The following is a 21,604-nucleotide window of genomic DNA, read 5'->3' on the forward strand; positions in this document are numbered from 1 at the left end:
ACCAATTTATCGATAAAAGTTATCCATCTGTTAGACTAATCCGCTTAGTCTAGCTTTTTGTTATTTTTATCATAAGTTATCGGTAATTACTTAGATCTTACTAGGTTTATCCGTTTAATCTGATTTGTTTTAAGTTCTTACCACAAGTTATCGGTAACTGTTGAGATCTTGCTAGGTTAATCCGTTTAATCTAGTTTGCTTTAAGCTTTTACCACAATTTATCCAATCTAGATTTGCTCGCTATCGGCTTTATACGTGATTGTATCACCATAGCCGATTGGATCCAAATTTAGGTATCGTCCTCAGAGCTACATCATTCTAGACTATCTCGCTTCCTCAGATCGGCTGTCCTATAGCCGATCGCTGACGTCATCCGCATCGGCTGGCTAGCCGATAACCCATGGAATTTAATGTTTATTCTCCTTGTCAATTGTAGGTCAAATTAATTGGCACGCCAAGCGCACCACACACACGCCGATCGGGTTCGGTACTCGGAGTGAAGCAGATCTCCCCGACCCTAGCATACGTGGAGCGTGAAGATCCATCCGGCGGGATTTTTGCGTCAACAGACACAGAATGCCATCTACTGTACTCTCTAGAGCGAATTTCAAAGGCTAGAGCAAATATTATTTTAAAAAATAAAATGAAGATCCAAAAGTCGACATGAAGTAACCCATAGGCGCCGAGGTGGCGCTGCCCGCGAACGGCTCTTGCCCGCACTAAGCATGGATCGGTTACTGCTCAAACACTAGTGCCAGAACAAGAAGACATCACTGCTCAAACAACTATTTGGCACCGTTGACTTTTGACTCAACGTTTGAGCATTTGTCTAATTCAAGAAAACTTGTGCGAATGTAAAAGAGCATGAACTATGCTTCAAGTATCTTTAATAATGCTAAAACAAATGATGAAAAAATAAATAATAATTATATAAATTTTTGAATAAGACGAATGGTCAAACATCATGTCAAAAGTCAACGGTATAAAAAAAAGTGAATGGAGGTAGTGTTGCTTAGTGCGCAATCTTGCTTGTTCATAAGTTTTTTAGTTTGTGAGGACAATGTTTTTGTTTGTTTTAAATACTGCAGTGTATCCTGGTTTAGATTGAATATCACATTATAGTTTAAGCGCTAAATGAAATATTTGTTCATGCTAATTGTCTTGGCAGCATCACTTGCAAATGTCTTTGTGCAATCTAATGTAGTCCTTCCCGAGCCATTTGAATATCCAAAATCACCAAATTGTTCTGAGTTTACACAATTGCCTAAAAAGCTAAAACTACTCTCTCTCTCTCTCTCTCTCTCTCACAAAACTTTACGATCTTTTTCCATAAATAAGAGTACATGGCCTTATATTTTTCCATACAAATTGCTAGGAATCCATTTAGGGTCTGTTTGGATAAGCTGGAGCTAGTTACTAATTGAGCTAAAAACTAGCTCAAATTAGCCAAATATTGGCTAGCTATTCGGCTAACAACTAGTTGAAGGCTTGTCTAAAAAATTAAAAAATTGCCCACCGATTAGCCCTTTCTAATTTAGGTTAATTTTTATCTAGCTAGTGATTAGACCTTGTATCCAAATAGACCCTTATTCAGGAGGACACACAATAACAGTTTAGCTGGATAGACTAGATAAAAACTTAAAAAGTAGACTGTACAACCCCTTTGTTTTTTCCCCTCTAATCCCTCTCATTGTCCAGTCCCCACCCCCTCCCCTCTCTCCTGCAAGGCTGCACCGGCGCACCAGTGCACCACCCACTCGGTCTCTCCTCTCAACGCCCCCATCCCCGGGCCCCTCCGCACGCGGCACGCCACCGGCGTCGAAGAGGACGAGGCCCTCTCCTCCTGCGCAAGCCCAGGACGCGACCCTCCACGGCATTCTCGTCTGCGTGCTGCTCCCCCGCGGCGGCGGCTTCGGCTTCCCCGGCGGGCCCGACGAAAAGGACACCGGCCCTCCGCCGCATGCTCGACGGCCGAGCCACGCCGGTCGCCGCTCTCGCGGTAGGTCCAGCGCAGGAGGCCGGGTCGGGTGGGGAAAGTGATAAGATATTGGCTGTCGGCGGGGACATTTGTGTCTTTTCTATCCATGATGCTTTTAGTCCAAATTAGCTTCCCTAAGTTTTACCAACCTGTGGGACTAGTTGTTTGATGGGATGCTAGCTAAAAATTAGTCCCACTTTTAGCTCCTTGGTTGATTTTTGTAGGCTAATAATTTTTAGCTAGCTAACAATTAGCTCTTTGTATCAAACAGGCCAACATCTAGAAAATGGACTAGTGTCTAAATGCACAAAGAACCTACAACATGTACTTCTTATGGGTGCTAGTTTTGTTCTAGTATTAGGCACATGAAGACGGATTAAGATATGTAGACTATATTAAATGGTAAGTTGCAATTCAAGGTCAAACCCTATTGTTTATCAAGAATCGGAGCATCCACATCTATTAGTCACAATTCTTGAGAAACGCAGCATGCGTGTTAGTTTTCTTCTAGCGTTAGGCACATGAAGATGGATTAAGATATGCAGACTATATTAAATGGTAAGTTGCAAACTTGCAACTCAAGATCAAGTCCTATTATTTATCAAGTATCCACATCCAGGGCCTGTCCACATCTACTAATCTCAATTATTGAGAAATGCAACATGCTCATATGTGGATTCAAACCCACCGTACCTGCCCATCTTTGCAAGTTGGATTACCAAGACATATAATTTATGCAGTGTTCAGAGTAATAAGAAATTATATGGACTCGTCAGCTAGAGTTACGTGAATGGTGTAGTTACGCGAGATGCACATGGATAATAAATAATTGGTGGGTCTATTTCACGAATCATGACGACCTTCACATCTGGTAGAGCCAATACCCGACCTGTTCTCAATTGCATTTTTTTTTTCAGTAAATGGTGGCGAAGGCAAAGCTAGCATTAGTACTCTGTATTTAGAATGATTGTGGTAGTCTAATTGCCTCGCTTCTGAAATGAAATTTAGGAATCATATTTGAATGAGATGGCCCCTTTATATCCTATATATGTTTGCCGCAGGGTTTTTTATGCCAAATGCAGGCCGTCTATTTATGACAATGAAGCTAATCTTCCAACCTTGGGAGTTCATTTCTTTTGAAAGAGTACCAACTATTGCATAGTAGTTTTAAAGTGCCATTTAATCAAATGCGCCGAGTTACAGGGTCCGACTTTGTTTCTTTTGTGTGTGGTGGGGTTTTTTTTTTTGGGGGGGGGGGGGGGGGGGGGGGTTGGGGCGGTGAATCGATCCTGCATTACTTCTTATATCACTTATGTAAGCCATCTCATCTTGATACACATGCTGTCCCCTGCTTATTGTGCTTGCGGACAACATATGCATGCATACAGATCTTAGCTTGTTACTAATGCTGTTGTGTTCTTTAGGACGTTGATGCTGCAGAACACATTTTCAAGAGCAGAGCAATGGCAGATGGAGGGCTGTTGCACCTGTGGAGCAACTGGGGGATACAAATCATGGTCGTTGCAAGCTTTGTGCTGCAAGTGTTGCTCCTTGCCTGTGGAGGAACCCGGCGGCATAGCTCCTCTACCATGCTGAGGATTATCCTCTGGCTGGCGTACCTGTCAGCAGACTCGACGGCGATATACACACTGGGACACTTATCGGTCGCCAGCAGCTCTCGGGAGCACCTACTGGTGGCATTCTGGGCGCCATTCCTGCTGCTGCACCTCGGCGGCCCGGACAACATCACCGCCTATGCGCTGGAGGACAACAGGCTATGGCTGCGCCACCTGCAGACCCTCGCTGTGCAGGTGCTGGGAGCCGCTTATGTCATCTACAAGTTCATCTTTAGTAGCCGCAGCCATGACGGCACCTTGCTCCTTCTTGCTGCTTCCATCTCCATGTTTGCTGCCGGTCTTGCCAAGTATGGCGAGAGGGTATGGGCACTCAAGTGTGGCAACATCAGCAGCATCACCAGCAGCTTCGACAAGTCAGATGGCAAGGTTAGGGTTCCGGAGCCATTGAACCATCTCCCGAGGGATGGAGGGGAAATTGGTAAAGAGAAAATCCTGCTTGGAGCTCATACACATTTTGATATCTGCAAGGGTGCCTTCACAGATGCCACAATGAAAGTACATGATTCCACAGGATCTAATACAGTTCCTTCAGAATCTATGATCGCTGACCTATACAAGTTGGTGGAGATGGAGCTGTCTCTGATGTATGACATCCTGTACACCAAGGCAGCTGTGATCCACACATGGTATGGCATCTGCATCCACTGCATTTCTCTGCTTGGTACAGTTGCCGCGTTCCTGCTGTTTCAACTCAGCATCGGCAGCAGCGGAGATGGGTACAGCAGGGTAGATGTGGTTATCAGCTATGTTTTGCTGGCTGGAGCTTTGGTCCTGGAGGCCATGTCACTGTGCAAGGCCATCCTATCCACCTGGACATGCTCTTTCTTGTACAGGATTGGATCGAAGAGGCTGGCTGATGCCATCACTTACCTTCGATGGCGTGTGCGCTGGCCGGCAAGGAGGAGACTCTGGTCAGGTTCCATTGGGCAGTATAACTTGTTAGATATGTCAGTCAGTGACAGGAAAGGGATAATGTGCTGGCTGGCAAAGAAGCTGGGGCTCCAGCACTGGTGGCACGAGCTGCGTTTTTCGGGTACTTTCTCGGGCAACGAGTTTTGCTCAGTGGAGGACCTCAAGGTGTTGGTGTGGAGGGAAATGGTGACAAGGGATACAGGAGTGAACTCAAGGGGTAGCGCTGCACTGCAAAGGAACAACTGTGCCAGATATAACTGGAGTGTCAATGACATGGACTTGGACAGGAGCATCCTTGTGTGGCACATTGTAACTGATTTGGTCATACGGCTCCCCAGGGGTGAAGAAAAGGTCAACAAAAGGCTTGCCGAGGTTACCAAGCTGCTGTCTAATTATATGATGTTCCTTCTGGTGGTAAAACCAGACATGCTGCCTGGCCGTTCGCGCCGCAATTTATACCTCAGTGCTTGCAACGAATTGAACTGCCATTGGAGTGACTGCTCAAAGGCATGGAGTCCGTGGGAGGAAGCTGAGTCATGGCGACAGGCAGATACGCTTGCCGATTGGTTATTAGGGGATTTGTATCACAACCTGCAAAAGGATGACCGATCCGAGAAAATTGATATTGAGGTAGGGGTGGATATGCTTGATGATTGTCATTTAATTAGAATTTCTATCTATATTAAATGTTTTAGTTCAATTTTCATCTCTATACATCCCATGACAATGCCGATGAAAGTCATTGACGAATTGGTGAAATAGTGAGACTCAGCGCTATGATACTACACCATGCAGACGAATTGAATTTAATATCTCTCATTCTAGTGCATGCATTGTTACTCGTTACATATACTAAAATTAGAGTAAGTTAATTAACAGTATACTCAAGAGTTAAATTTGCACTAGGGACTGCTTCGGTGATATTTATACTGTTGTCCGAATCATTAATGCATTTGTTGGATTGAACATCCAACTGCACATATCCATCTATTTATCTTTGCTCTTATGACAAAAAGGTCAAATAACAAATGAAGTTCATCTATTATGAAAACATTATTTTATTTCTTCCAAAAGGAACATTTAATTTCTTTGTCTGAGCATTTTTTCTTTATACAAAGGAATATTATTAAAACATTGGAAAAAGTCTACTTAGCCACCCTCCTCCCCCAACTATTCATGGTGGACTATTTCACCTCCGAAACTATAAAACCGAATATTCTACCCCTGAACTTTCCAAAATCGGTCAAATAACCCCCAGGTGGTTTTGGTTTGCTACAGTAGCACAGTTTTGTCTTTTTTTATTATTTATTTCCCTTGAATTTTTAAAAAAATAATAGTAAATCGCAGAAAAATTATAAAATAAAAAATCTAATTTTGTTGGACTCCACGTGAGTAGATCTACACAGTTAACATATAATATAATATTTTTTAGTATAAAGTTTTTGTCGTAGCTTTAAATCTATGCTTTTTCTATAATTAATTGAAACAATTCATAGCTGCAACTTCTGTGGTCTAATTGTAGTGAAATTTTTATGGTTGGAATATTGTTGTATGCTTGAATTATAGTAAAAATTAAATACTCATTGGATCACGTATAACTTAGTTATAGATCAATAATCCAATGAGTATGGAATTTTTACTACAGTTCAAGCATACAATAATTTGCCAACCATAAAAATTTCACCACAATTGGACCATAGAAGCTATACCTATGGATTGTTTCAATTAATTATAGAAAAGTATAGATCTAAAGCTACAACAAAAACTTTATACTAAAGCATACTATATTATATCTTCACTGTTTAGATCTACTCACGTGGAGTCCAATAAAATTGGATTTTCTATTTTATAATTTTTTTGTGATTTACTATGGTTTTTCAAAAAAAATCAGTGGAAATAAATAAAAAAAGAAAAAGAAAAAACCGTGCCACTTTAACAAAAACCACTTAGGGGTTTATTTGACCGGTTTTAGAAAGTTCAGTGGGTAGAATATCCAGTTTTATAGTTTGGGGGTGGGGGGGGGGGGGTTTGAAGTAGACCTTGAATAGTGTGTGTGGGTGGGGGGGGGTTATGTAGACTTTTTCAACATTGAATGAAGAACATTTAATTTCTTTGCCTGAGCATTTTTTCTTTATAGGAAGGAATATTATTAAAACATTGAATGAAGCTTAAACAAAACAGTAGGCATTAGATCAGGATCAAACTGTTTTCATATCTGCTGGACTCCTTGGTTGAGCCTGTTTACTGTCCTTGGTCGGATTAGGTCTTCAGACACCAAGTTTTGGTACTAAACTCATGCTATATTGATCTGGTATATTGCAAGGATCATGGCAAATATTTTCTTTGTTTCAGGGCCATGTAGAAGAAGCACCTGAGCATGCAAAGGATGTTTATAACGCGATATGGATCTATGAAAGCCTTCGGACCAGCCCCCGTGATAAAGCTACATGGTTGGAAATAATCTTCCAGCTGTGGGTGGAAATGATAATGCATGTCGCGGAGCACTGCAGCCGAGATTGTCATGCCAGGCAGCTTAGTCATGGTGGCGAGTTCATTACTATCATGTGGCTTATGGTGCCCCACCTTAACTACTACTCCCTCCATTCTCGAATATAGCCACTTCTAAATATTCTCAGGCAGATTAACAAAAGGAGAAAATTCCTTATAGGACACTAAAAAAGCTTGTTCCCAATTTAGCACTCAAAGTTCAAATCTTCCTTGTATAGCCTCGTGTAAAATTTTTGTTCCCAAACTAACACTTCCATCACTTTGGGCATCTTCTATTATGAACTGTCATGTGGGCCACATGTAAAAAGCTGAAAATATCCGTGTCTTCCCCGGGGCCATTATTTGGCGAACGTGCGCCGCAGCAGTATTGCGGCGAAGGAGCGTCGCAGCTAGGAAGCAGTGCTTGTGCACTAGTAGTTGTAGTAGCGAATACGTATTTGACTTGCCTTGGTGGAAACAACACTCTGGCATTGCTAATTAATTAATTTATCTCTAGTTCCGTGCTCAGGCTTCTACTCTGCCTTCTACTTTATTCTTTTTTCTCTTTCGAGACAATGGTTGTGTGGGTGAGTGAATGGGCAGGGGGTTTCACATCTATATGCACGTAGAACTAGTAAGACTGAGAAATAAAAATAAAAAGACAACAAGATTTAATAAAAAAAGAATATGTGAAATAATTCTTTAGTGTCACAGTACAGGAGGATAAATAAAAAAATAGATTGGCTATCATTCTAGAGCGTAGAATAAAAAAGAACTGATTGCACGTCCATATTGTTCATCCAATATCATTATCTTTTTTAACCATAAATATATTTTCAAACTTTCTACTAATATATTTTCAAACTTTCTACACCGTAATCCACAACTTTGTAAATCCAAAACTCTGTACACAAAATTTCAGAACTTTCTACAATTAAATTTAAAAATCTATATTACTAGATATAAAACTTTATGCATGAATATTTAAAACTATTTACAACTAGATATAGAACTTTTTACATAAAAACTTTCTACTAAAATAAAAATTAACACTAAGTTCAATAACTTTGGACTTTTCAAATAAAATTTAGTAAAATAAACTCTAAACTTTGCAGCCCAAAATAGAAAACTTTCTACTAGCATGTTATAAACTTTGTACTCTCGTGAATACAACTTTACTCTTCAAAAAAATTGGAACTTTGTGATAAAATATTTTTGTACTTTTACATATAATACTCATAATTAAAAAACTTTGCATTTCCATATTGGGAACTTTATCCTAGCCTATCATAAACTTTGTATCTCTCTGTTCTAAAATCTTATCTGAAAAAAGTTACAGCCTTGAACATTAGAATATATGAACTTTAGAAATATAACATTACTAATTTTGTACTCCGAACTCTAAAACTTTGTAATTACAATAAAATTAGCATCTAAATTTAAGGACTTCATACCATTGTATTTTAAAACACATATGTATAGAATTGTTTTCACAGTAATCAATCTGCCTTGATCTCACCTGAATGCTTATGAAGTGTTGTGGTCCAAAGTCTTGTTTCAGAGCTATCAATGAACCTTGGCCTGACCTGTGCAAAATAGGAGTTTAGTAAGCTTCTTGTTAATGTGGACACATCATGATCACAAAAGTCACAAAAATGAATTCACCATGGTTTAGTAAAAAAACTACTATGCAAATGTCTTGGCAAAATTGCAAAAATACCAGAACTTAAAAATATTAGTTTATTTTCTAGTGGAGAGTGCTAGGCACAGCAAGTTAGTACCTTCAAAAACAAAAAGTATTCATAAACTTTGTGTTGTCACATCATCAAAAAAATTACTCCTAGATTCAGAACTTTGTGCTTCAAAATCATGAACTTTTTAATTATTAACTTTGCATTCTGAAGTAAGAAACTTTGAACTAGCCTATTATAAACTTTTAAATTTTACATATAAAAATTTTAACCTATATATAGAATATTTTCTATATCTCAACTCTCATATTGCACTTCAAAACCTTTGTACTGGAATGTTGCAAACTTATAAATTGTAAATATAGAACTTTGATCTAGCATTCAAATTATGGGTATAAAGTAAAGAATTTTAGCCCCGACACAATCTTTGTACCACCATGTTTAGAAATTCTTACTCTTAGATCTAGAACTTTATAGTCACATATCCAATACTTTGTTCTCAAATGTCTAATATTTTCTTGTAAAGTTTGTACACCTCTAGGTTTCAAATGATATGAAGGGAACATTGCACAACGAATACAAAATTCTTAAAAACTTATACACTAAAAAAACTTTATGCATCCACAATCTTGAAAAAATAACAAAAAATAGAATTACATTGACAACTTTCTACATTCACGGCCTTCTAATCACCAAACTCTGTGCATATTGGACCTTTGTACTAGCACAATTCAAACATTGTACTATTACATATAAACCTTTTATTCTAACCTTTACATTTTATATTAAGGGGATTACTGCTTGCACATTTCAAAATATTGTACTTCTGGATAAAAAAAACTTTGTAACTCCAAACTTTGCACTATGAATATATGTAACTATGTACTGCCAGATTGTAAAATATGCACTCCACGTGGCAAAAATTTACGTTTGACTTTTAAAGCTCTACAAATGGCGCTTGATAGTAGAATCTTGAAAGCTTTTGACTCTTATATGGAAAACTTTTATAGAATACCTAGCTTCGGAAGCACATATTTGAAAACATAATACATATTCATATTTGTGAAAAAAAACTATGGAGCATATAAACATCACATGTCCAAACTTATAAAGTTTCATTCTAAAACTCGAAACTGACTACTTGAAAACTTTGAACACAACTACTGAGAACTTTCAGATCATGTATATGAAAAATTTAAAAGTGCGGCGTACCCCCCATGATGTAGGGGACCGAAGTGCGACGGAGCTCGGCGCGGCTGCCTCCTCGACTCTGATGTACCCCTCAGGGGACCGAAGCGCGGCGGAGCTCAGCGCGGCTGCCTCCTCGTCTCCGGTGTACTGCCCCACGCAGCAGGCGAAACGGAGGCGCGGCGAGCTCGGTGCAGCTTCCGCTTACTTCTCGTGCATACTCCGTCTCGGCGCGGATGAATCACACGGCAGGCGCGGCGCGTGACGTCAAGATCAACGCGGGTCTCCATCAATTCGCCGCTTTGTGTCCCTCAAATCTGGCGATTAGATCTCCTTCGCCTGCACCTCAAGGCTAAAGGAAGGGGAATAAAACAAAACGGGTCTGAAATTTTCAAAAATGACAGTGGAATTTGAAACGGTAGAAACTGTGGAGCCAGCCACCGTCTCCATCTCTAAGCAGTAGAAACACGTGGCTGCCGTTCACTGCAATCACTTGTAGCGCGCGCTCTATAAGAAATCTGATAGGAACCGCGCGTCGGCCTCACCGATCCACATCAATAAATTATTGTGATTCCTTTAAGCAATAAATATGTGTCTCTATCACTAGTAATAATAAGAAGGGGGCCACCGTTCGCTGCAGCCTCTGGCGCACGCGTGCTCTGTAAGAAAAACGTGCCTTCCCATCTGTGCAACTATGAAACGAAGAACGTACGCCCCCCCTCCCCCCCCCCCCCCCGGGAATTTTTGAGCCGTGTGATCCTCGTGAATTCCACTAGATCGTGCATCGCCTCCTCGGTTGGCACTCAGCCTATCCTCCCGAAACTCTCTCCTCCCACCCCGCATGCCTCCCGCCGCAGCCCACGAGCTGGTCTGCCGCCATCGCCCTACCCTCGCGACGCCGCAGTCCGCGAGCTGATCCGCGATGCGACCATCGCGTCATCCAGCAATCCCCACCCCGCAGCCGCGAGGTGCCCCTGTTTGCCGTTGCACCGACCCTACGTCGCGCCCGGAGCTTCAAACCAAACTGCCATCGACACGGGCGACCCTCTCCTGTCGCCGCGCCGCCCGGCCCTGTTAGAATTAATTAATCATGAACAGGATCTTAGCTTAGTCTAATCATGATCACTAATTACTTAATGCAGAATTAATTAGATTAATACTGACCAGAGCTTCTTGAATCCATGGACGCCTCTGTAGTTGTAGTAGTAGGGCTGATGACTGATGTAGATGAAATAGACTTGATCTTCACCATTGGAGAGATTTAGATCTCTCTGTTGATGAAGTTCTTGACGAGCAGCAACTCCTCCTTGTGCATGCCACGAAATAGATGAGGAACAACAACTCCTTGTGCCTGCCACGAAGTAGATGAGGAAGTCGCGCTTCCAGCCCCTCCAGTGCCCTAATTGATTGGTGTTTTGCTAATCGCGAGATTAACTGATTAGTGTTACAGAGGGTACCCCTCCGTCTCATATTTATAGACAGCACTGTGGGACCGGAGCCGACTTATAGATGGAAACATTAGGTGTACCTGCCAATCACGGTACATGAATATATTTGGTATGTTATCTCTAATTTGTGGAAATTATTGCCATGTAGATCTAGGTCGTTATCCTGAGATCATAAATTTCCAACATTCTCCCACTTGATCGAACGGTTAACAACTTAGGTTCGCTTTAAACTTATGTTCACACTCAGTACAACAGTAAAACTGGACCAATGCGTCGTCAGTAGTATTTAATTCACTACCGGGACTCCATTACCCACAGTTCACTACAATACCTCGATAGAACGTTTATTACTTATTTGGGAATGATCATGTATCCGGAATCAGGTCCAAGACCGTTCACAAATCTCATACTTAATTTTGCGAAAATTTAAATGAGATGAGTGACAAGTCTTGAATAACTTGCTAGCATAAACTCAAACTTATTTCTTTAACTTTAATAACTTGATCTTGGGACCTTTCTTTCACAACATAATACTTAATCATCAGTAGTCTAGACATCATCAATAATTATGTTGTTACTCGAATGAATACTGCAATCATAGCAGTATCAATTTGTTGTCCATAAACTTAACACCGGAATATAATTCTAAAGCTTGATAAGTTAAAACATGCCTTATGCAATCTCAGCTTTCATTATGCCAAGTTTGCTTAGAGCTCTCAATAAAATTGCTCTTTTCTGCGAAAGTGAAGGACATAATCTAATGTGCACTTTTACATCCTCACACTCTTACAGAACTCTTAGCTAAATAATTTATAATAAACAAGCATGCTATGGTATCTTGTACATTATCCAATTGACCTCTTTTGGATAATATTAAACACATAAGGATTTCCGGCTTACAAATGCAAAGTCAATCACTTAGAGACTCATGCATAAGCTTCAAAAGATTGAAGCATAAGGAACGTCTTCCTTAACTTTATCTCAACTTTATTCTTAGGGTATTAGACATAATTTGCTTTACTATGCAAAATAGAACAGTGTATCTTAACATTATTCACATTTACCACTTTGGACAGCTTACATCTCTAGTGGTAATCCTAATACTTTTTTGGTCCAATCTTAGTGTACATTAGTGCCCAAAGCATAAGAGGCTTTCACCAAGATTAATTTAAATCTAATTGAAGGATAGAAATGCTCTCAACCTTAGTGGCATATTCTAATCGCCACTTTACTTAGTAGAGCATCATCCACTTAAGTATTAGGATAGTAAATTTTCCACCTTAATCTCAGTACATACCTTTATCCATGAACATTTAGAATCATGGTAAGCTATAAGCTCAGTATTTTAATTTTCTTTCGGAATCATGATCATGGCAAGATACTAATTTGATTCCATCACAAATTTATACTAAAGCTCATAGACTCAATTTATGGCCTCCTTTATATTGACCTTCAAAACGAATGAGGTCATTCTTTTATGCCAACATCAACAGTTATTATATATCACATATTCATGTTGGGATTAATTAACTTATGAGAATCCTCAACAAAATATATGGTAGCTTAAGATGGAGATTTACTTAACTAATGGCATGAGTTAAATATTATGAGATTCTGCTACTTGAATCATCGATGCGGGGTAACTAAGCCCACATCTCTCCAAATCATTTCTTCCTCCTTTGTGAGCTCCCACTGACTCCCACTAATCTCTGCATTCTTTTAAGAACACAACAGTTGAAACAACTGATCTTTGCATTCCTTTAGAAAAACAATAGTTGAGACAATTATAGTGGTAGAAATGGTACCCCTCAGACTTATTAGGATATCCATAAATAGTAGCTCATCATGACATAAGTTCTTTATCTTTAGTATACCATTGATCAATTTCCTTTACTAATCAAGCTCACACCAGCGATGGTTAGAAATGAACAAGAGCAGCAAAGCTTATGGTCAAATATTTACCAAACAGTGATGGCCAGAAATGATAAATATAAGCCATACTTCAAAAGTCTCAAGCTTCATTGAACTAGTCAAACAGCGATGGCTAGAAATGAACTAGAGCAACAAAATTTTTGAACATTGATTCATTAATCAGCGATGGCCAGAATAATGAATCAAGTCACACTTAACTTTATTTGAGACAATTGGCTTTATGGAGTAATTCTCTTGTCACAATGGGTTTTTTTAGAGCGTTCTCCATCATATTCACCCTTTATATGAGCCGATTTTCTAATTCAGCCTTTTGAATATCAATCTTTATGGGCAAATAAAATATGGTGATAACTCTTTATTGTCTTACATCTAATGACTGGAGTATCTCTCATTCTTATGAGACATTACAACTGGAGTATCTCTTATACTTGATGAGACATTCCAATTCTCCCCTTCGAATGTGATTTAACTAATAATATCACAATTTCGACAAGGTCTCATCAACAACTTATTGAAGCATTACACAATATGCAAGAAATAAATAAAATAATTCCTTGACAAGATAGCAAAATCAACAATGATGATATACTTATTATCTCAAAACTTAGCAAATGTTCAGAATAACTTATTACTGAAAACAAATATGGCTAAATATATAAAACTCATGCGAAGCATTTAATATCTTCATCATCATCATCATCATCATCATTAAACTTTGCTCCCCTTGAACTCCCCTGATCTTATGGGTCAGACTTAATGACCTACTGGGAATGCATCTCAATTAATCCACCAAAATTTAGGGGAAACTTTAACTTAAAAGAGCTTATGAGACAACTTTATTATCCTTCCTTTGCACTTGATGAAGTGACTCACATAACTTATATCTTACTGGAGTATCCACATTTTGAACACGCTTATTATAATTCTCTAGTAGAGAAGCCATAAGATATGGCACCAGCAGATCATCAGAGATGAACTTGCCAAGTGCTTTCAACTCAGCAGCCATATTGTATATGCTCTTAATGTGTATACTTAGTCCATTGCGCCCATCATAACGTGAGGTAGACAACTTATTTATGAGGAAGTTGAAATAATTAATTTTATAACATTTCTCAATGGAGTTCATAAACTCCTTAACACTTAGTTCCCTATCATCCTTCCTATAAGGAAATGCTCCCCTTATGGCATCTGAGATCGAATGTTTTATAACTAATTTTGCAAATTCGTTAAATTTTTGCCATTTCTCCAACTTAATTGCTCATTATGATTCTCAGTACTTATAGAAGGATTAACAGGTTTATACTCATAAAGTGCGTAATCAAAGTCCAGAACTCTGAGAACTGCAGACACCTCATTATTCCACTTAGGAAAGTTGGTGCCATTAAAGGACTCAACGGTACTTAGTAAGTCCTTATAATCCACTGAAAAATCATAAAATTGAAGTCTCAATAATCTTATACAACAAGATGCACATAAAGGCACAAAATTAACCCTACGATGGTCTGATTAAAATCATGCCATAAGTTTCAATTTGCATCACCGATGGGGAAAACAAACGAAACTTATCATTAACTCATAATTAAAACAACGATGGTCAGAATTAATTACAAGTGTACTCTAATCAAACTTCTCCATGGTTCCATTTGATTAGAGAGCATCTTAATTGCACATGGTGGAAAAATATAATTTTTCAGCTTAAACAATGCGAACTAATGCAATGTTCATCAATAAAGCATAATGAAAACATTAAGGCAAATACACTTATTCTGGAATTTTAAACTCAAACTTAAGCAGTGAAATAACACATAAATCATAAAGAGATTAAATTTCACTATAGATATAAGCCTTATAAAATCTTAAACTTTGCATTATATAATCAGTGCATAAAACCTTATTAAACTTAATTGCACTGAAAATTTAAACTTTATTGCACTTACAAAAGATAAGGCTCATTAATCTTTAGATTCTTTCTCATTTAACAAGCACATCTAACATTATGAATTAATTGTGCTGAAAAACAAGACTCATCAATAGCCCGAAATTGAACTCATTATCAATGATGATTTTCCATAATTATTTTTAAATTGACCTTATAACATCATAATTATGGAAAATATCACTATTCATAATTGAGAAATATCTATCATAGATAAATTAAGCAATAAACTTATTTGCAAAATTATAAACAATAGATATCTCAAATATGAAATAAATACTCATGGACATTAAATAAATATAATGCTGGTAATTATAAGTGCAACAGAAAATAATTAAAGCCTTAAACATAAACAACAGTAATTAAATAAAGCCTTTAAATGTGAACAATAACTTAATTAAAGCTTAACTCATCAAAATAGTAAAAAGAAAAACTTTAAAACTTAAACCGGGCTAAAGCTCATAATCAGGCTGAAAACTCCCCAGTCGCGCAAACCAGCAGCGTGCGTGGCCTAGTTTGGCCCAAATCGGTTTGGCCCGCCAGGAGCCGAAACCCTAATTGGGCTCCATCCAAGTCGTCCGTGTCTATCGGACGATCTAGAGCTCATTCAGCTTCATATTAAAATGATGAAGGCTGTCGGAAGAATGCCTCACTCCCTCTCCCATCTCTTTCCCCAGCCGCCGCTCCTCATGCCCTTAATGTCAAGCGCCGCCGCCAGGGATCCGGCGGTCGCCGGCAACGCCCCTGATGCGCCTCGCGGGCGCGCAGTGCGCACCTGATGCCCATGCGCCTCATGCGTGGGCCTGGTGCCGTGCCCCAGCGTACCGCGAGCGCTCTCGCGCCACTGCGCACACGGGGCCCTGGCCTGCTCCGCCGCTTGATGCTCACGCGCGGGTATCGAGTTACTGCCGCAGAGGCTGGCCACGGCTGCCGCCTTACGCGCGCGCGGGGCCGCAGGTAGCGCCGCGTGCGGTGGGTGCCGTGGCCGCCGCTCATGCGCCGTGATCCGCCCGAGGCGCGGGCGCAAGTCACGGCCGGCCATGCGCTGGGCCGCGTGCCGCAGCCTGCTCATGTGCGGGGCCCTCGCCGTGCGCGGTAGCGGCGTGCGCCGCAAGCGGTGGTGTTGCCATCTCATGGCCACCATCCCGAGCGCCGGTCTTGGTCATGCACCGTCCAGGGCCCCTCGCCGGCGCGTGCGTGCGTACTAATTGCGCGCACGGCCGTCGAGGGCTCCTCACGGTGCTACTGGCTGGACCGGTGCGCGCTTGATGCGCACCGCGATGCGAACCGAGGTAAGTTTTCCTCATTCGCTTTCCCCTTCTTCTCAATGCTTACGGATGCAACAAATCTCATGGATTTGGATCTAATTACATGGACTTGACTTTAATTTTTGTGGAATAAGTATGAACAGGGGCTAATTTGGGGAACAGATTAATAGCAATCATAAACCCTAACTGTAATTACTTAACTTAATCATCAATTAACATGAAAGTGCCTCGGCCTAAACATGAATTAGCGTAAACATAATTGTTTAGATCTAATCCGAGGTACTTAGCCTAATCAGATTAAGATTTTCATTACTCATAATCTAATCTGAATAGGATAAGGCTAATGACTTCATAAACATTGACCTTAATTTAATTCGCCCATAAAACCTTACGTGCAGGGACTTAATCTTAGTTTAATCAAGTCGATTACTTTGCACATTATAATAGTGCGGATGCGGAAGCTAAGTCGCACGTATATGCACAAAGTAGAACATTAATCAGCATACACATCACGCTGGACATCACTAATTGCACATAACAGATCCAATATGTGTTTATTTCACGCAAACAGAATAGTAGATCCAATCTACTAATTGCATTGCACTGATTTGCATATAGCACTTAAATGATTAGATCCATATCAGCATTAATTACCTATGATTAAGCACGAAACAGATCTAAACTGACATTAATCAGAGGCTTCGAACTTGATGGATCTGGATTAGGATCATGACAGATCTAAGATGGCTCTTGATACCGATTGTTAGAATTAATTAATCATGAACATGATCTTAGCTTAGTCTAATCATGATCACTAATTACTTAATGCGGAATTAATTAGATTAATACTGACCAGAGCTTCTTGAATCCATGGACGCCTCTGTAGTTGTAGTAGTAGGGCTGATGACTGATGTAGATGAAATAGACTTGATCTTCACCATTGGAGAGGTTTAGATCTCTCTGTTGATGAAGTTCTTGACGAGCAGCAACTCCTCCTTGTGCATGCCACGAAATAGATGAGGAACAACAACTCCTTGTGCCTGCCACGAAGTAGATGAGGAAGTCACGCTTCCAGCCCCTCCAGTGCCCTAATTGATTGGTGTTTTGCTAATCGCGAGATTAACTGATTAGTGTTACAGAGGGTACCCCTCCGTCTCATATTTATAGACAGCACTGTGGGACCGGGGTCGACTTATAGATGGAAACATTAGGTGTACCTGCCAATCACGGTACATGAATATATTTGGTATGTTATCTCTAATTTATGGAAATTATTGCCACGTAGATCTATGTCGTTATCCTGAGATCATAAATTTCCAACAGGCCCATCTCGCCTATACGCCGCGCCCGGACTGTCGGCGCGGTCCGCAGCGCCGTTGAGGGCTGGGGGTGCTTCCCACCGTCTGCTCGGCCGTGCTCGGTCTTTCGCCGGTCCACGACCTCCGGCGGTGACTACGCCCGCGCCGCGCCTCCGTGCCCCGACCACCAACCGCCGCACTCTCTGGTCACCAGCCATCCGCCGCTGCTACTCCTTATCTACGCGTCGTGGGAAGGGGGAAGGGAACCACATCGCGCATCCTCGCGGCATGCGGATGAAGGATCCGCCAGGGGCGCCCGGGACGCCTGCTGGTCTGGGCCTACGGCTCGCCCAGGCCTTTGTTACATCCAGCGACATGGATCGGTTGGAGGCCAGCACGTAGAGTTCACCATCTTCACTGACCAACGCAGTTTGGTTCACCTGATAGATAAGCGACAGCGGCTCAATACTCCATGGCAGCAGCGCGTCTTCACCAAGTTGTTAGGATTTCAGTACAAGATCCTCTATAAACAAGGTGCTGACAATCGCGTGGCTGATGCTCTGTTCCGGCGTCCTCACCAGCCTGACCAGATGTTGTTTGCTCTCTCCTCTTGTGTCCCATCCTGGACCTCAGCTATCATCCAGGGCTATGATCATGATGAAGAGGCTCAACTGATGTTGTCCAAGCTTGTCCTTAGATCCGACAGCTATTTCTCACTTCACTTTACAAGAAGGCATCCTCCGATATAAGAAAAGAAACTAGTTGGGGTCTAACCAAGAGTTACAGTCCCAAATCATGTCGGCTCTGCACGGTGCTCCTGTTGTTGGTCACTCTGGTTTCTCGTTGATAAATTCACAAAGTACAGTCATTTCTTAGCCTTGTCCCATCCTTTCACAGCAGCTGTGGTCGCCAAAGTTTTCTTCGACAACACCTACAAACTCCACTCTGTCGGATTCTATCGTCTCCGACAGAGACAAGGTTTTCACCAGCTCCTTTTGGCGGGAATTGTTCCAGTTGGCCAAAGTTTTGCTATGAATGAGCACAAGTTACCACCCTCAAACCGACAAACAGACCGAGCGCGTTAATCGCAACTCGAAACATTTCTCCACTGTTTCGTTAATGCCTACCCTTCTAAGTGGATGGACTGGTTGAGCTCTGCAGAATATTGATACAACACATCAGCTCATTCAGCCATCGGGTGTTCTTCGTTTGAGGCGCTGTATGGGTATACTCCTCGAAGCTTGGGTCTCTCTCCTTCTCAGTGCTCAGCGCCCGACGTCTCCACCTGGGTCCAAGACAAGCAGCTGATGAACAGCCTTCTGCAGCAGCACCTGCAACGTGCACAACACCGTATGAAGATACAGGCCGACAAACATAGGTCTGATCGCTCTTTTCAGGTGGGCGATTCAGTTTACCTCAAACTCTAGCCATATCTTCAGTCATCGCTGGCGCCGAGAGCTCTCAAAATGACATTGCCGTCCATTTGAGGTAGTTACGGTGTTAAGTGGCAATTGAAAAGACCATTTACCCTGTCCATACCCATCACTGGCGCCTATGCATGCCAAGCAGCGCTTGACCGCACCGCCGCCTATCGAGCGCGCCCCAGTCGCACGGGGTTGTGCCGCCCCACGCGCGGCCGCTCATCGAGAGCGGAGTGCCGCGTCCCGGCTGTTCGTGGCCATGCCGCCGCTCGTCGAGTGGGGGACACACCCGCTATCCCGAAGGGGAAGAAAAAAAACACAAAAAACTATTCTAGAAGTGAGCTTATAATTAATAAATATCAGAGCTACTTGGAAGCTAACGGGAACAAGAAATTAATGGAAAAGTAGTAATAAGTTAAGCCAGTAGCTTGCTTTAAAAACCCGCGGGGTCATGGGAATACTAGCTTGCATGTAGCTACGATGTGCTCGTTGTCAGAGTGTTCGGATGCGCACCGCAATTAACATTATTATTTATGTTAATGTTAATTTTTATATTTACATTGCGTGATATAAAATTCTATTTATATAGAATAAAGTAGATGCTTCTGATCTTAATTGGCCTCAAAATATTATACTGCCGGTAGCAACGCAAGGTTTTCACAAAAGAAAAAAAACTCTTCACCCACACCACCACCCTGCTGTCCGTGCTCGCGGCCAGCTCCCGCACCGCTCGCGCTCTCTGCCAGCTCCCGCACCGCTCGCGCTCTCTGCGCTGTCCTGCCATGCGCAGGCCTCCCTGACCTTCTTCCTCCGCTATGACCAGTCGCTCTGTTCGGCTGGCTGTGGCTGGTGTTGATTTATTGTGAGAGAAAAATATTGCTGATCGGCTGATGACTGATGCTAATTTAATGTAAGAAAACACTGCAGGCTGCGAGTGAGTATCTGCCTCATGGAGTAGCTGCTGCAGGTGGGTATGTTCATGGCGCAGGTCGTGACGCCGGCGGCCACACACGTGCAAAGCAGCACGACATCGCGTGTGACCGAGCTAAAAATCCCATACCAACCGGCTCCATATCCCATATTAACCGATCATATACCGAATTTTCGGACAAAAACAGAAACAGAAAAAATATAGAAAAACTCGGCGGAAGCAGGAACGGGATCGGGCGGGGCAATTTCCCGACCGTATCTTCAGTTCCCGTATTTAGCCGGTATATTCCCGATTTTCTTTGGCGGGAATTTCCCATCGCTGGCACCTGTGTTCTGTCCAAGCAAAGTGCGTCCGTGATAGCTGGCCGCCGAAACGAGCGAGCCTATTATATACAGCGCCTGCGCCTTGGAGCTGTCCTACCATTGCGATGTGGGACTAATCAAAGAGCCTGTTGCTGCTGTGCGACATGCCAAGGGCCACCAAGCCAGGAGAGCACAGGAGGCACTTCGGCAGGCCCACTTGCCACTCGAGCAATTTGCCGGCCCAACAAAAGATAGAGCTGATGTGTTCGGCGTGTTCATTCTACCAATCTTTTTTTCTTTCCCAAAATATTTGTTGGTTTCTAAAGTGCGAGTATATTTGACAAACTATTGAAAATGACGGATTAATCAAATACGCTAACTTGTTGAAATAACCAGTTCATTTGCATGACTAGATATGCTTTTGTTTAGTTTCGTCCGTTCATTTCAGTTCAATTATCTTTGGACTATAGTACCATTTGCCTGTATATTATGTATGGTTGTTACCGTTGTGTCGAGTCGAACATTTGAAGTGGTTACATGATTCATTATTACCGCTTTTGAGTACCGGTTCCTGCCCGTAATCGACATGCTTCCGATCGTATTGAACCGTTTCCGATATCCCGCATAACCGTTTTCGTTTTCCCGACCGAGAGTTTTTGTTCCCGCTCCTGTTTCCGAATTAAAATATGAAAACAAAAATAGTTAGGGTCTTTTCCCGACCGATCCTGGCCGTTTTCATCCCTAATGACATTATATACTCCGTTTTTGTATAGAAAAGTAAAACCAGAAATACATCTACATATATATACATACCTAAAATAATGGCAAAAAAAACTAAAATTGCGCTGAGAAAAAAAAAATGACGCCTAAACAGTTCTAGAGAATGGCACCACAGACTGCAAATTGAAGGAGGGGCAAAATCATCCTTTCGTGTTTGAGTTAACACGGTTATTTGCCCAAAAATCTTACTGTTAGAGTATATTAGACAACTCCAGATATTGTTAGTTTAAGATTGATTGTAATCCCATGATAACTTTTCTTACCCTAGGAGAGGCTCCTTGACCTCCAATGGATATACTCCTATATATTCGTCCTAGAAGCTCAATGCAATACATCACACACATTATACCCAATATTACACTGACGGTAGTGTCATTTCAAGAACAACAATTTCA

The 21,604-nt window shown here is 41.4% G+C and overlaps 1 protein-coding gene across 1 annotated transcript; it reads left to right on the plus strand.

Moving 5' to 3' along the window:
- The first annotated feature begins 1,678 nt into the window (after positions 1–1,678).
- Positions 1,679–7,350, plus strand: LOC120707537. The gene is made up of 3 exons (XM_039992454.1): positions 1,679–1,999; positions 3,403–5,157; positions 6,880–7,350. Exons 1-3 carry the CDS (start codon positions 1,961–1,963, stop codon positions 7,141–7,143), a joined length of 2,058 nt encoding a protein of 685 aa, XP_039848388.1. The 5' UTR covers positions 1,679–1,960; the 3' UTR covers positions 7,144–7,350.
- The last annotated feature ends 14,254 nt before the right edge of the window (positions 7,351–21,604 follow it).

The sequence above is a fragment of the Panicum virgatum genome, chromosome 5K (assembly GCF_016808335.1).
Source record: "Panicum virgatum strain AP13 chromosome 5K, P.virgatum_v5, whole genome shotgun sequence".
Classification (NCBI taxonomy): domain Eukaryota; kingdom Viridiplantae; phylum Streptophyta; class Magnoliopsida; order Poales; family Poaceae; genus Panicum; species Panicum virgatum.

What these genes read in the sequence shown, in the direction of transcription:
- LOC120707537 (XM_039992454.1), top strand. Translation starts at nt 1,961, where the DNA reads ATGCTCGACGGCCGAGCCACGCCGGTCGCCGCTCTCGCG. An exon ending in CGCCGGTCGCCGCTCTCGCG is followed by an intron (nt 2,000 to 3,402) that starts GTAGGTCCAGCG and finishes TGTGTTCTTTAG; the next exon opens with GACGTTGATGCTGCAGAACA. An exon ending in CCGAGAAAATTGATATTGAG is followed by an intron (nt 5,158 to 6,879) that starts GTAGGGGTGGAT and finishes TCTTTGTTTCAG; the next exon opens with GGCCATGTAGAAGAAGCACC.